The sequence below is a fragment of the Pristiophorus japonicus genome, chromosome 16 (genome assembly GCF_044704955.1).
Source record: "Pristiophorus japonicus isolate sPriJap1 chromosome 16, sPriJap1.hap1, whole genome shotgun sequence".
NCBI classification, from domain to species: Eukaryota; Metazoa; Chordata; class Chondrichthyes; family Pristiophoridae; genus Pristiophorus; species Pristiophorus japonicus.
The window spans coordinates 116,575,177-116,591,480 of record NC_091992.1 but is presented as its reverse complement, the minus strand read 5'-3'; the positions used below and the strand labels follow the sequence as shown (position 1 = coordinate 116,591,480).

Below are 16,304 nucleotides of genomic sequence, written 5' to 3'. Positions count from 1 at the left end.
AAAATTTATAAGCAAAGAAAAGATTAAATAAATCATCTTCCTACCTGTGTGAAAGTGCTTCAGGCAGGGAGAATTCTGCAGGAAGCCTCACAAGTTGAGGCAGCCGTTCGTTCCCGCGGGGGGGAGGAGGAGGCAGCCGTTCCTGACGGCGGGGGGGGGGGGGGGGGATGGAGTGAGGGCCCGACCGACCGCAGCCGGGGAGAGGCAGGGAGGAGGCAGCTGTTCCTGACGGCGGGGGGGGGGGGGGCCGTCAGGAAACGGCTGCCTCAACTTCTGAGTCTTCCTGCAGCCTTCTCACTGCTGCAAGAAGCCTCAGTGCTGATGTGCTGATGGCAATGTGCTTTTATTAAAAAATGTTCAAAAATTAAACAGCTGCAAAGAACTACAAAAATGGCCGAGTGCCAATGTTTCCTTCACACTGCGCGTGCGCGAACGCTCCAACGCGCACGCGCAGGGTTGCCGGCACGAAAAAAACTAATTTAAATGGTACCCACCCGCCCCCTCCCACTTACAAAATCGGCGCGAGTGGTAGGCTCTGCCCCCCTGGGCGCCGCGCAAAGCTGCCACGGAGCTGCAGGGCGCTCCAGAATCGCGCGGTTTTTTTCAGCCGCCATTTTCGGCGCGAAAAACGGGCGCCCAGCCAGCAGGGGCGCCCGTTTTGTAGCGTGTGGAAACTTGGGGCCAGAGTGTGGGGGAGGGCACCCAAGTGGGTTTTTTTCTGGACAGAGGAGAGGGAAAAAAAAAAGTATTATTCAGTGCAGATGGCAACAATTATGTGGCAAACTAGCAGTGAATTGGGCATTTTGATGATTGCCAAAGAGCAACATTAAAAGTGCAGATTCCAGCATCTGCAGTATTTTGTACTAAAAGTGCAGAGCTATCCCTCTCACAAGCTCCCATTTAAAGAATTGGAATTTTTCAGCGAACATTCCCACGGTTTGGAAATGGATGCAGACGGGGCCTTGGTTTAACATCTCTTCCAAAAGATGGGTGCAATGTTTGCCTTGATAACACCAAGCCCGTTTTGATGGTGGCGAAGAAACAGGTTAACGACTCCGGTGAGCTGGCTTGAGTTAAGTGCATCACGGGTTTGGGCAATTCTTCCACGGGAGGTCCTGCATTGCATTCGAAAGGTTTTAACGCGTCGATCACTAAAGACGATTCTTGCAACTTGGGATGGGGATTGGCAATGCTGTGTGAGTGCCATCAAGTCCCATTGCAAAAGCTGGGGCTCTGGAGTGTCGCTATACATGCCCTGAAGGAATCTGTTGCTAGGCCCAGCTCGACCACGTCTGGCTGGTATGATTTCCAGCTTGTAAAGGTAAAAGCGGAATTTACTAGAATTCTTCGTGATCGTAAAAGAACAATGCAACAGCAAGTAATAACGAGAGAATAAGGTGTGACTTGATGATGCGGTTACATTTTATAAGAGGATCAAACGACCATCTCAAAAAATGCTCCTTAATGAGATATAAAAACAGAAAATGCTGGAAATCTCAGCGGGTCAGGCAGCATCTGTGGAGAGGAAGCAGAGTTAACGTTTCGGGTCGATGACCCTTCGTCAGAACTGGAGAGTGTTCGGAAAGAACGGATTCTTAACACGCACTGATAAGAGGCTGGTTTTCCCCAGGTCTGACCTATCCACAGTATGTGGGGCAGAATGAACAAAGTAAAGCTCTTTTCATTTCAGTCGCCTTGCTTTACAATACTGAAATATAACCTTAAACACCGTGGGGCAGAGTTTCCACTTTGGGCACAATCAGCGATTGCGGCGCAAATTGCAGTCGTTTTGAGAAGTGTTTTTTATCCCCCGTGTTTCCGCATAAACTCATTTGCATATCGGCGGAAGAAAAATCTGCCATGAACCAGCGCAATTGGGCAGCGTTTTAAAACAATTTTTTTTAAAGTTTTGCTGTAAAATATATTCCTTAATATATTTAAGAGTGGTAACTTGGTAAAGTTGGATTAATACAGCTGATAATGGGTCTCTCCCAAAAAATAAGCATTGTTAATCACAGTGTCATTCCACCAGCTGTGCGTAGCCCGATTTTAAATGACTTAAAAAGACCTTTCAAGAAAGAAAGACCTGGATTTATACAGCGCTTTTCAGGACCATCGGACGCCCCAAAGCACTTTTCAGCCAATGAAGTAACAGCCCTCACCATGCCGTTATCCACTCGCACGTCCAGCAAGTTATGGTGCTGAAGTTTTTCAAGCTGAAAGGTGCAGGAAAAGCCTAACTAATGATGTACATTGCGAGATGCCCAGTCCAGCAAGATTTGTCCCAAAATTTGTCCTGCGTGTAGCCACTTACTTTTTCAAATGTACACGTCCCTTCAATTTGGACCTGCTGTCCAGATTTTCCACACGCCCCATTTGGCTTGCTCAAGACCAAAGTGCAGGGAATTAATAATCATTCAAATGAAAAAGGTTTGCATTTATATAGTGCCTTTCACGACAACCAGACGTCTCAAAGTGCTTTACTTTTGGAGTGTAGTCACTGTTGTAATGTGGGAAGCGCGGCAGCCAATTTGCGCACAGCAAGCACCCACAAACAGCAATGTGATAATGACCAGATAATTTGTTTTTTTGTTACCTTGATTGAGGGATAGATATTGGCCAGGACACTGGGGATAACTCCCCTGCTCTTCAAAATAGTGCCAAGGGATCTTTTATATCCAGTTGAGGGAGCAGACAGGGCCTCAGTTTGACTTCTCATCCAAAAGACGGCACCTCCGACAGTGCAGCACTGGTGTGTCAGCATAGATTTTTGCGTTCAAGTCTCTGGGGTAGGACTTGAACCCACAACCTTTTGACTCAGAGGTGAGAGTGTTGCTGTCATGTATGTACATTCTGCTTGTAACCACCAGATGGCGTCATTGTTGGAGGCCACTGAGCAGCACACACATGGTGCAGCTCAGGTATAAAAGGCCAGCCATTTTGAGAGTCAGGCACTTTGGGTCGAAATAAAGCAGAAACAAGGTTGTAGCTTGTTAAGTTAAACAGTACTCAGTTTGAACCTTTATTGCATACATAACAGTTGCCCAGTCAGCCGCTAGCTGACACTATGGGCCCAAGTTTCCACATGATTTGCGCCTGATTTTTAGGAGCAACTGGTGGAGAACGGACTATCTTAGAAATCGCAATTCTCCACATTTTTTTTTCTGCAGTTCTAGTCAGGTAGAACAGTTCTACTTTGGAACAGAATTTTTTCTTCAAAAGGGGGCGTGTCCTGCCACTGACGCCTGATTGAAAGTTTCCACAGTGAAAACGTACTCCAAACTAAAGTAGAATGGAGCCAGTGAAGATTTTTGTAGAACTGAAAAAACCTGTTCTACACATTAAAAAATCAGGCGCAGGTTACAAATTAAGCGTCCAGAACGAGGTGGGGGGGGGGGAGGGAACTCATTAAATTCTATAATAAATCCTTATTTATACTTACACAAATATTATACAAATAAATCCAACCTGAATAAACATTTATAAGCCAAGAAAAGATTAAATAAACCATCTTCCTACCTGTGTGAAAGTGCTTCAGCCAGGGAGAATTCTGCAGCCGTTCGTGCTGCTGAGCGGGGGGAGGGAGGGGGAGAGAGAGAGAGGGAGGGAGGGAGGGAGAGAGAGAGAGAGAGAGAGAGAGAGGGGGAGAGAGGGAGAGAGAGAGAGGGGGAGGGAGGGGAGGTCAGGTCGGATCGGATCCAGTCCGGGAGCGGGAGTCGGGTCCAGTGGGGGGGGGGGCAGGCGGGAGCGCGGGTCGGGTTGGGTCCAGTCGGGGGGGGGGCGGGGAGCGGGAACAGGGGTCGGGTCGGGTCAGTCGGGGGGGGGGGGAGCGGGTGTCGCGGGTCGGGGCGGGGGAGCGGGTGTCGGGTCTGGTCCGGAGGCAGGGGGGAGCGGGTGTCTGGTCGGGTCAGTCGGGGGGGGGGGGGGAGCGGGTGTCTGGTCGGCGGGGGGGAAGCAGGAGCTGGCCGTGGGAGGAGCCTTATTCACGCAGCCCCAGTGAGGCCATTCAGCCAGGGCTAGGGGCTGCGTGCTTCGGGCCCCTCCCACACAGTTCGGCGCCTGGAGCTACTGCACTTGCGTGCCCACTGTAGCGCGCATGTGCAGAGGTCCCGGCACTGTTTTCAGCGCAGGGGCCTGGCTCCGCCCCCCCACAGCTCGTGCTGGCTGCGCCAAGGGCCAGAGGACCTGCAGGGAGGTGGAGAATACCGAGGATTTTTTTAGGCGCCGATTTAGGCACGAAAAACGGACGCCCAGCTCGGAGGGGCACCCGTTTTTTTTCTTGTGGAAACTTGGGCCCTATGAATGGTATTGTCACTTAAAATTAAGCCACAGAGAAGAAACACCGTTGTGCTTTCTTCACAGTGGTTTATTTAGATAAAGCCAAGTGCGCTGATCACCTAGTGTGGGAAGAGATCCTTTATCGAAATACTTCAGTCATCACTTAGAAAAATCAAGTGTGGCTTTCCTGAATCATGTTCTTAGAACCATATTAGTTGAAAATGTAAAAAGATGCAGACTGCAACAGATACTGAATTCAAATGTGTTTTGCAAGAAGGAAGACTTGAGCCTTTCAATGGTCGAACGATTCATTGATGGAAAAATCAGGACAACACAATTTGAAAAGAAATATATTGTTTCAATTTTGCTACAAAATAGCTCGTGGAAATCATCCCCGATTGTCTTATTGAATTTTTACCCCAGCGCTGATGCAGACAGGTTTGCAGCTGTATGAAGTAATGAGCAAGAAAAGAAAATGTTCGACATAATAATGGGTATTCAAACATACAGAAATGTTAATCTGCCTGCACTCAAACTTCAGACAGAAAATCTGTTAGATTCACTTCTAGTATCCCAGCTCACCGAAAGCCTTAAAAAAACAAGTACTGACCCAACAAAGGTTCTGACATTTACTGGGTTAGGAGATTTTCATTGCTGACGTTACAACCCTGCAACACTCTAATCTTCACGGGTGAACACAGGCGACTTTCCCCTGAAGGATATCACAAGCTAAGCTGAATCCAGGAAACTGGGTGGCAAAAATTGAATCCTAGACATTTACGGCACAGAAGGAGGCCATTCGGCCCATTGTGTCCGTGCTGACTGAAAAATGAACAATCTGGCCTAATCCCACTTTCCAGCTCTTGGTCCATAGCCCTGCAGGTTACAGCATTCCAAGTGCGTATCCAAGTACTTTTTAAATGTGATGAGGGTTTCTGCCTCGACCTTTCAGGCAGCAGGAGGAGGAACCTCGATTTTTTTTTTTGCCCTCTCTCAAACATGGGGAGACTCTGCCCAACTTAACACCCTTACTACTGCCTCAGTTGAGATCAAGTAACTCGGCACTGATCGGGGATTGAATCTGGGACCAGACTAGGAAATGCATTTGCCCACCAAGCCACTAGTGGCAGATATTTTCCTGTTGCTTTATTTTTTTGAGTAAGTCATGAAACAAATGTATTTTAATATATTTCTGGGACTAGTAACTCCCTATAATCATAGAATTATAGAAATTTACAGCATGGTAGGAGGCCATTTTGGCCCATCGTATCCACGTCGGCCGACCAAGAGCTATCCAGCCGAATCCCACTTTCTAGCTCTTGGTCCGTAGCCCTGTAAGTTGCAGCACTTTAAGTGCACATCCAAGTACTTTTTAAATGTGGTGAGGTTTTCTGCCTCTACCATCCTTTTCAGGCAGTGAGTTCCAGACCCCCACCACCCTCTGGGTAAAGACATTTCCCCTCGTATCTCCTCTATACCTCCCCCAATTGCTTTAGATCTATGCCCCCTGTTTGTTGACCCCTCTGCCAAGGGAAACAGGTCCTTCCTATCCACTCTATCCAGGCCGTTCATAATTTTATCATAGGCAGTCCCTCGAGTCGAGGATAGACCTCAATCAGGTCTCCCCTCAGCTTCCTCTGTTCCAAAGAAAACAGACCCAGCATCTCCAATCTTTCTTCATCGCCAAAATTCTCCAGTCCAGGCAACATTCTTGTAAATCTCCTCTGCAGCCTTTCCAGTGCAACCAAATCTTTCCTGTAATGTGGTGGCCAGAACTGCACACAGTACTCCAGCTGCGGCCTAACCAGTGTTTTGTACAGTTCAAGCATAACCTCCTTGCTCTTGTATTCCATGCCACGACTAATAAAGGCAAGTATTCCAATAATGTAACAATGTAATATGCAATTGCCATTTTCACCTGTATTGGACAAATAGTTGTGTAGGAAAGCAACATATTAATCATAATTGTTCACCACACCCTATTATAATGAATATGTTGCATTCTGACCCCATCATCATAGACGGTCCCTCGAACGAGGATGACTTGCTTCCACAAGAGTTCACAGATGTTTCGATGAAGGACCCGAAGTTCCAGTTCTGAACTCCAATTGAAGGGGTGGAAGATGCCTGTGCGTGGATTTATTTAACGTGTGGTGACCGTTGCACATCAGCCATCACACGGGCTCGACAGAGCGAGGCATTTATCCAGTGGCAAGGGTTGAAACCAGAACGACTGGTGACCTGCACTGCTGCCCAGACCTAGTGCGCATACATATCGCAGTGTCGGCTGGCCCGTGCTGCCCCTGGGCCCTCGGCCCTTCTGAACCCTGTAACCTCATTCGCCGCACCTCCGCCACAATGTTAAAATAGGGCATTGATCACAAGACATGTACTATAGAAATTCCAAACTGTTCTTCCAAGCTTATTTTACGATTATGGTTGGATAGAAACTGTATATTATATAGGCACCTATGTGTATATTGTCAATCAGAACAAAAAAGCCCTCTATAAATCTTAGTATTTCTTTGTGTAGCAGGTTCATTGGCATTACCTTGATGTTTAATGGATCTTGATGAAAAGATCAAAAAAATAAATTAAATAAAGCAACAATGAAAAAAAACCCAGCTCAAAGACAATTACGTCAGTTATTTGAGTGTAACTTATCTAAAAGTAGCACAGTAAATGTGAATTGTACAGAATGTTTCCTATACAGTTCCTAGCTCAATGCCGCTTTCTCCGCTCAATGCACGAGCGTGCTTTGGAGATGGCGGTAAGAGGAGTGGCGACTTCAAATCTCGGAATTCCTGGTCATGAAAATATTTGCAACAAACACACGCAACGGCAGCGCTGCCGACCTATCCAATATGGCGGCTGCCGCGTCGGATGTGGGCGCAAGCGAGTCAGCCACCATTTTTCTTCAAAATTGGCCTTAACGGCTGGCGCTAAAGGTTCGAATTTCTAGTCTGGTAAGTGAGCGAAAGGAAACAAACGAATCAAGAAAAATTGCGGTTATCATCATGTTCAAACAATAATATAATTATGTCTCGATTTAATACCATAAACACGAGTGAGATGTTCAGGTACTCCTTCTGACCACACAACCATCAGTTGGCATGATCACAGGCAGAGGTGGGCGTACAAGATTGCTGCAATTTTACAGCAGATTCCCACTGGCAGGCATTAACACTTGTTAATGCAAAGCTTTTATGTGAGGGAATGCACTTTGCAAATCAACGTCATCATCCGTGATAAGAAAATGACTCAAGCTGCCATCAGTACAATTGAATGTCTAAATTGGGCAAAACGTGGATAGGTATTTCTGCATGGGAAATCAGATCGAGCTGGCAATATGACCATGAAGATGGGTAGAGACTCAGCTGCTGCAGAAATAAATAGTTCAAAATGGGGGCGGGGGGGGGGCGGTTATAAAAAGACAGATTGTCTGCAGTTTGCCTGTTCACACACGATTATTATGGTTAGGCGGCTTGTAATTTCCTTTTCCTCAATCAACAGAACAAAAAAAAACAGATTTTCTGGTCGTTATCACATCGCTGTTTGTGGGAGCTTCTTGCGTGAGAATTAGCACATTGGCATTTTCCACATTACAACACTGACTACACCCCAAAGTACTTCATTGGCTGTAAAGTGCTTTGAGACATCCGATGGTCGTGAAAGGTGCTATATAAATCCAAGTCTTTCTTTTCCTTTTGTACTGTGGTGGCTGCACAACCAGCACATTTGCACACCTCAATACTGGTGCTTCCTGCTTCCAAACATTTGCTTGGAAGATATGTGCTCGACAGGAAACTAACTTTGGCTTACAAAAATTGCCCTTCAGCATCAGTGAAAACTGACTGCATGGAGCCAGTACAGACAACACATTTACAGCAGTGGCATGTATAGATTTAGGACCTGGTGGAAAAGTCAAGGATGAGAGGAAAAAAAAAAGGCCATTCAGCCAAACGAAAGCCGTCTCTCTCGTATCCTAACTCGCTCAGCCTAGCTTCAAACTGTATTTTGGACCCTCTAATGTCTTTGGTCCTACCTATCCTGGTAGAACATTTATCACCCTTTCAGCAAGGCAGTTCCTCTGATGTGTGCGCTAAATTGACTTTTCAGCCATGCCCGTCTTGTCCTACTGACCTCACTTGTCTTTTAGTAATATTATGGGTTCACCTTATCCACACTATTTAATACCTTCTATAAAGGTTCTCTCCCTGGGCTGGAGATTTTAAGTTTCTTTGGCCATTCCTCATTCCAGCTAATCCCCTGTAGATCTGAGGCTATTAATGCTGCTGTTTGCTCTTCACAGAATCATAAAGGGTGAAATTAGCCAACAACCGTAGCTCAAAGCGGGTTGTTACTGAATCGGGGGCCTGTTTGACCTGAGTGGTAAAGAAAATTGGGCCTGTTGTAAATCAGACTGCCGATTCACTATCAACCTGTTGTACCTTACTGCTGTTGACCAATTTCAGCCCCATAGAACTTCATAGTGCAGGAGGCCATTTGGCCAATCACTGTGGCTGCTCTTTAAAAGGAATCACCCAGTGAATCCCAGCCTTTCCTCAAGCATAATCGCGTGTTTAATTATTATTTGTCTAATGTCGCTGTCTTGGACGCAGTTATTTATTGTTTGCTTATTTGTGGTGCCCGAGGTCATTTGCCTTAATGCTTTCTGTTCCTGTCTGGTGCCGACAGGGTTTACAAAAAAAGGCTCGTGCCTTTTAAATTGCAGGCTGGGAAACACAGAAGCTGAAACCTAATGTCTAGTTGCATTGAGGATCACATTTGTGGGAGATTCAAGGTTTAAGCTATTTTACAGAGATGTAGGCAGTTGCAATTTCCCTATAATTGACAGCGAGTCCATAGAACAGTAAAATGATGAGGACTGTATGTGTACAGAAAAACAGCTGATTGCAAATCTAAATTTGTAAATCGAATGATGCACTGGAATTTTGAATAGTCAGTGTATACACTTGTAAAAACAGGTCCAGAATTGGGGAGCAGTGGAGGGGAAGAGGTCAGAGAAGCAGGTACTAAAATTTCTTCTCCTCAGATTGAGGATTAATATCAGACATGTTGAATAATGGTGAGTTATACCCTGTGGTAGATCGCACGAACAGTTTGTAACCTGTGCACAGAAATACTATAAATTAAAAAATGTGCTCCACATTTAATATTCAGTGCCAAAAATATAAATAACTTTGCAGGTGTATGTTCTGTATGTACTCATCATAGGTTCCACAACCTCCTAAGAAACTGGTTAGTTTACAGGGAGATGCCCGTTAGAACAGGGTTGGCTGGTCTCAAACATCTACAGACTTTCTCCCAGAATCAGACCCAACACCCCCTGAGCAGATATGCTGTTCCCTTTGTCACTGTTCGCCCCTCCCTATCTCAGTAATCTCCTCCAGCCCTATAATCCCTCTTGAGATTTCTGCGTTCCCCAGTTCTGGCCTCTACGCATCCCTGATTTTAATCACTCCATCATTGATGGCCGTGCCTTCAGCTGCCGAGGTCCTAAAGCTCTTAAATTCCCTCCCTAAACCTCTCTACTTCCCTTTCCTCAATCTTATATGGCTCGATATCAAATTTTTTTTAAAATAACGCTCCTGTGAAGCACCTTGGGAACGTTAAAGACACTATATAAATGTAAGTTGTTGTTGAGGTACTAATTTGCTGGATGCTGGATCCAGTGGTAACACGAGGCCTATGTTTGTCAGGCCTTGGATCATGTTAATGTATTGATATCTCTGAAGCTCAACTGTGAAAAGCACCACTGATTGCTCACTATCCTTATGACCTTCCTGAACAAAGCCCGAAACTTAATTGCACCGATACCTCAGTAGATGTTGCTGCACATTCTTATATGTATTGTGGTGTGATGTAATGTTTCATGAAATGGAAGAATCCTATCGAGTGTTTGTTGAAAGTCTGACTAAGTTATGTCGTAGCTGATGGAGCAGAATGGACTGAGAATTGAAATTGATTCCCTTTGGGGATCCATTTAACACTGGATGTAGGGGAATTGTGAACAACGGTTTGATTATTCATTTAGTTTGCCAATTACCAATTCATGCATGACAGAGTGTTAATCTAAACACATTGGGCCCAAGTTTCCACATGATTTGCGCCTGATTTTTAGGAGCAACTGGTGGAGAATGGATATCTTAGAAATCGCAATTCTCCACATTTTTTTTTCTGCAGTTCTAGTCAGGTAGAACAGTTCTACTTTGGAACAGAATTTTTTCTTCAAAAGGGGGCGTGTCCGACCACTGACGCCTGATTTGAAAGTTTCCACAGTGAAAACGTACTCCAAACTAAAGTAGAATGGAGCAAGTGAAGATTTTTGTAGAACTGAAAAAACCTGTTCTACACATTAAAAAATCAGGCGCAGGTTACAAATTAGGCGTCCAGAACGAGGTGCGGTGGGGGGGGGGGAAGGGAAGTCATTAAATTCTATAATAAATCCTTATTTATATTTATACAAATATTATACAAATAAATCCAACCTGAATAAACATTTATAAGCAAAGAAAAGATTAAATAAACCATCTTCCTACCTGTGTGAAAGTGCTTCAGGCAGGCCTTTCGGGCCCGTCCCCAGCACCAGATTTACAGGTAGGTGGCGTTGGGTTGGGTCGGGTCGGGTCGGGGAGGTTCGGTTCGGGTTGGGGGGGAGAGAGAGAGGGAGAGAGAGGGGGGGGGGGAAGAGAGAGGGAGGGAGGGGGGAGAGAGGGGGAGGGAGGGGGGAGAGAGAGGAAGGGAGGGGAGGGAGGGAGGGAGAGAGAGAGGGAGGGAGGTCAGGTCGGATCCAGTCCGGGAGCGGGAGTCGGGTCGGATCCAGTGGGGGGGGCGGGGAGCGCGGGTCGGGTCGGGTCGGGTCCAGTCGGGGAGTCATGGAGCGGGAACAGGAGCTCGGGTTGGGTCCAGTCGGGGAGCGGGAACAGGAGCGCGGGTAGGGTCGGGTCGGGTCCAGTCGCGGGAGCGGGGAGCGGGAACAGGAGTGCGGGTCGAGTTGGGTCAGTCGGGGGGGGGGGGGGGGGGCGCGGGTGTCGGGTCTGGTCCGGAGGCGGGGGGGGGGCGGGGAGCGAGTGTCGGGTCTGGTCCGGAGGCGGGGGGGGGGCGGGGAGCGAGTGTCGGGTCTGGTCCGGAGGCGGGGGGGGGGCGGGGAGCGAGTGTCGGGTCTGGTCGGGGGCGGGGAGCAGGAGCTGGCCGTGGGAGGAGCCTTATTCACGCAGCCCCAGTGAGGCCATTCAGCCAGGGCTAGGGGCTGCGTGCTTCGGGCCCCTCCCACACAGTTCGGCGCCTGGAGCTACTGCACTTGCGTGCCCACTGTAGCGCGCATGTGCAGAGGTCCCGGCACTGTTTTCAGCGTCGGGACCTGGCTCCGCCCCCCCACAGCTCGTGCTGGCTGCGCCAAGGGCCGACCTGCAAGTAGGTGGAGAATACCGAGGATTTTTTTAGGCGCACTTTGTGGCGCGAAAAACGGGCGTCCAGGTCGGGACCGCGCCGTTCTAGGCGCGTGTGGAAACTTGGGCCCAAGAAGTTTCATTCCCACAGTGTAATCAAATCTTACAACACTTTTGATTCTATTAGGTGCTGTTTCTCCCAAGTGCAGCATTGACAAAGGCGGCAATATGTCACCACAATCCATACTGCATGTCCAGGGATTGAACTGCTCAGTCATTGATTGATGGTAAATGACCCGCAGAGTGAAACAATACAAAAGTAGATTCGCGCAGCATGACATTGCTGCTCATCTTTGTGCTCCAATCCTATGGTACAAAATGGCCGACACGTAGGTTGAGAGTGGAGGTACTGAAGGCTGTAAGGTTAACACAATTCAGGTGCAATGTAATCTACAGATCTATCACCATGCTGAAGGTGCGAAGGAGAAAATCAAGGTTGCTGAAACCTCAACAGTAAATTCCATTTTACAACTGCTGTGCTAAAATTGATAGCCGAGTGAATGTGTCTTGTTTACTCACAGGGCTATTTTATGGGAGAGACAGAGATTTCTCAACACATTGCTCCATTAACAAGATCTTCTCTCAAATATGAAGCACACATCAATTAACTGCAAAAACTGAAGGAAATGCTTCTTATTTTTGCAGCATGGTAAAGATTATTTCATCTTTGGTTATCGACACAGTACCACAGATCCTAACTGTCACCTACTGCGAGTGAGAAGGTCTGCCAAGTGCCACATTCAGATTTGTATCACAATGTTAAAAGGTTTCCTGTTCCAATCAAAGCAGCAGGCCAACCTACAGCTCAGGTCACAGGATTAGACAGAAGGCTTCAATAAACGTGGCTCAGTAAATTCTTGGCTGTCCCAAACTGTGATTACTATCAGCTACAATCTTTATAGCCAATTAAATTAAAAGCATTCCAGACATAAATGTAATTTATTTGTCTCAAGCACATTTCACTCTGTTGTAAAATAATTCTTATTCTCAAGGATTCATAAATGATTTTGAAATGTTTCAAAGAACTGAAATCTAGGAAATATGATGAAAGCACCATAGAGCAGCTTTTCGGGTCCCAGAACATACAGTAGACCAGTACATCTGCACATAACTGTGGAATCAAGCATATAAAAGCTCCTGAAATGCCTTCATTTAATGATGGAAAATTGAATTCTATTAGGGTGAGCCAAGGTAAAAACTGTTATGGGGCAAATTTCATTATTCTTTTTTTATACAAGGCACATAATTGCCTGCTTTCTGTGTATTCTCAGTGTTGGTACTGGGAAGGCGATTACAGAGAAAAGCAGACATTCGCATGTTGATTGTTAAAGACAAATTTGGCTCCGGATTAAGAAAAATAAAACCTATCTTCTTAGGCGGTCTCTCGAAGCGAGGATGACTTGCTTCCAGACCAGAAAGGGATGAGTTCACGGGTGTTTCAATGAGGGACCCGATATTCCAGGTCCCGAACTACATATTGAAGGGTGGAAGATGCCTGTGTGTGGATTTTTTTTAAAAAGATGTACACCAGCCACCACACGGGCTTGACAGAGCTAGATCAAGGATTAACCAAGACGACTGGAGACCAGCTCTGCTGCACGGACCTAGTGCGCACACATATCGCAGTGTGGGCGGGCCCATGCTGCCCCTGGGCCCTCGCCTCTGCTGGGCCCCGAACTCATGCCTCTCCTGGGCCCCAATCACGTCGCTCCACGATCTCTCGCCGCTCCTGCACCCCAACCTCGCTGCTCTAGCTGTACTGCCCACATTTAAATCAGCGACCTGGATTATGGTGATGTCCACTTCAACCTACCAAGTTTCTGGGCGCTGGATATTTCAGCCACTCTGAAGTGCAGAGGATGAACTAGAAATCCTGCAGCCCATCCCTGTTAACCTGACACATTTAATGCCTGGTTCATTAAATAAAGTTTAGCAACTGAAATCTAGGAAAGTTGTGCACCCAGTTAGAGAGATGATCACAATGATGTAATTCTACCTAGAATACATAACAAAGGCGTTATGAGCTGTGCCTCCCCACAGCACAACAGTTCATGGTTCATGATACATTATCTGACTTTCAGGTTTTGCAGCAACATATATCACTTCTCTTGAAAAGTGTTAATGGACGACAAAATGTATACACTGGAAGAGAATCCCATCAAAATGTTGGACTGTAACTGGAGTGTGAGCTTCAAAGATGGTATTTCTGTATTCATTGCAGCTTCAAAAAAAATCCTGTTTCTTTCGGTGCTGTTGGACAGCAGAAGTTTGTCTCTGAACTTGCTATTCTTGAAAGCCAACAGCCCACAGAGTCCAGCAGTATTTACTGGGATTAGGCTGGGGTTTTTTTTGCCTGCACAGCCAGCACTTCTTACACAATCAGAGAAAAGATAAAAGCTACCCAGCGACAGAGTATGAAAAGATGTTCAAAGAGTGGCCTGACCTCGATCCACCAACAACATTTTGAGTTGGTTTTTAAAGATCAGGATCTAGGAAGGTTTTATAGTTAACAGTTGCCAGACACAGTTACTATTTATTCTTTGAACTGAAGTTTAATAAATGGATTGGTGTCATCGTGGTGCAGTGTGTTGGATGCTCCATTCAGAGGCACGATGTGGGCTCAATACCCGGCTCTGTGAATTATTGATCTCCGGCAAGTCACAGTGCAGAGGTGCATAGAAAAGGCCATATGCGTTCCCACAGGGAAGAGAGAGGGGAATCCCGGGCACAGACACCTTCGCTTCCTCTTGCATTTCTACTCTCAGATGGTTGCAGAGCAGGATTAAAAGATGCCCGGGACACCCCACCCTATTTATTAAGAGTATTCCTGAATGTATAGTCAGCTCACTGATATTATTATACCGTGCACTTCAACCCACATTTCGTCATTCTTCTTTTCCTCTCCCGATCTCTTAGGTCTGATAAACAATTTTCTGCTCTTTGAAAGCTAAGCCACATGATCAGATTATCTGTGCCCTGACATGAGGCAGCTGCTATAACAAGGGCTGACCGAAAGTCAATAGATTACTCTCCAGTATAACTGACAGATTTGCGGGGCAGGAAGACCTCAGACTGCGCAAGATGTACAGAACCCAGGCTTACCGTGCACTTTCAAAGGTCGCAGACGCAGTCTTGCCAATAGCGCCAAATCCAACTCCCACTGCTAGACCCTCTGAAAAAGATCCACAACAAAAGAAACATCAGTAACAGGAAAGGGCAGGCTCAGCCTGTGGAGCTTCTCCTTTTGTTTGCCTCGCAGATTCTACCTGAGGGAGACTTTACAGCCTGGACAATCCTTCCGAACCCATTTCGAAGAATTACCCTGTTGTATTAGCGGTCACTGGTGGGGCACCTTACATCAGCAGTCACTGCTGGAGAGGTCCCAGCCGACTGGAAAACCGCAAATGTAACATCCCTATTTAAGAAAGGAGGGAAACAGAAATCTAATCGAGGGTTTTGGGGGGTTTATATATAGAACAACATATAGCCAGGAGTGAGTTACAGGCTGGAATCTAATCAAGGGGTTTATGTATAGAATAACAGATACCCAGGTGTGAGTTACAGGTTGGAATCTAATCGAGGGGTTTGGGGGGTTTATATATAGAATAACAGATACCCGGGTGTGAGTTACAGACTGGAATCTAATTAAGGGGTTCGGGAGGTTTATATATAGAACAACAGATACGCGGGTGTGAGTTACAGACTGGAATCTAATCGAGGGGTTCGGGGGGGGGGGGTAGTTATATATAGAATAACAGATACCCAGGTGTGAGTTACAGACTGGAATCTAATCGAGGGGTTCGGGGGGGGGGGTAGTTATATATTGAACAACAGATACCCAGGTGTGAGTTACAGACTGGAATCTAATCCAGGGGTTTATATACAGAACAACAGATACCTGGGAGGGAGTGAGTTACAGACTGGAATCTAATCGAGGGGTTTGGGGGGGGTTTATATATAGAATAACAGATATCTGGGAGTGAGTTACAGACTGGAATCTCATCGAGGTGATCATATGAAGATGGTTGATGTACAAGTGAACGGGTATCTGGGAGCGAGAGACCCCTTTAAAAGGGGTTTTAATTAGAAGCCCCCCTCCCTGAACGAGACCCTGATGGTACGTTCAGTCCCAGCTCCTCACCTGCCTCCCTCCTTTCTTAAATAGGGATGTTACATTTGGGAGAGAGTGCGATTTGCACCCACTGTATATCATGGGTCTTTGCAACAATTGGTCTCAAACTGGTGCTGCAGTCAAACTTTATAGTGTAAATCTACAAGTGACAGCCACAGCATTGCAGCAGTTTTGATTTTAATTAAGGGTCCATTTACACACCAGCTTTAGTGTCACAGCGATGCTCAAGTTTGTCTGTTAATAGGAATTTTTACTTGTGATGCAACTGCAGATCCCAGGCAGTTGTGTCAAGAGGGTCTTGCGGACGTTCAATTTTACAAGCGTGCAGTACCCAGGAGGGCAGCCAAAGAATGACATAATTTCAGAATGTCACATGGTTTCAATCCAATTAAAAAAACAAGGGAGCTGCCCACAGATTTTTG

The 16,304-nt window shown here is 46.4% G+C and overlaps 1 protein-coding gene across 1 annotated transcript in view; it reads right to left on the bottom strand.

Moving 5' to 3' along the window:
* The window catches only part of LOC139226760 (zinc transporter ZIP11-like), an 807,495-nt gene that overhangs the window by 272,156 nt on the left and 519,035 nt on the right, over positions 1-16,304 (bottom strand). The window contains exon 6 of the mRNA XM_070857754.1: positions 14,853-14,922. Coding sequence (XP_070713855.1) covers positions 14,853-14,922 — 70 coding nt within the window. The remainder of the gene's footprint in view (positions 1-14,852; positions 14,923-16,304) is intronic.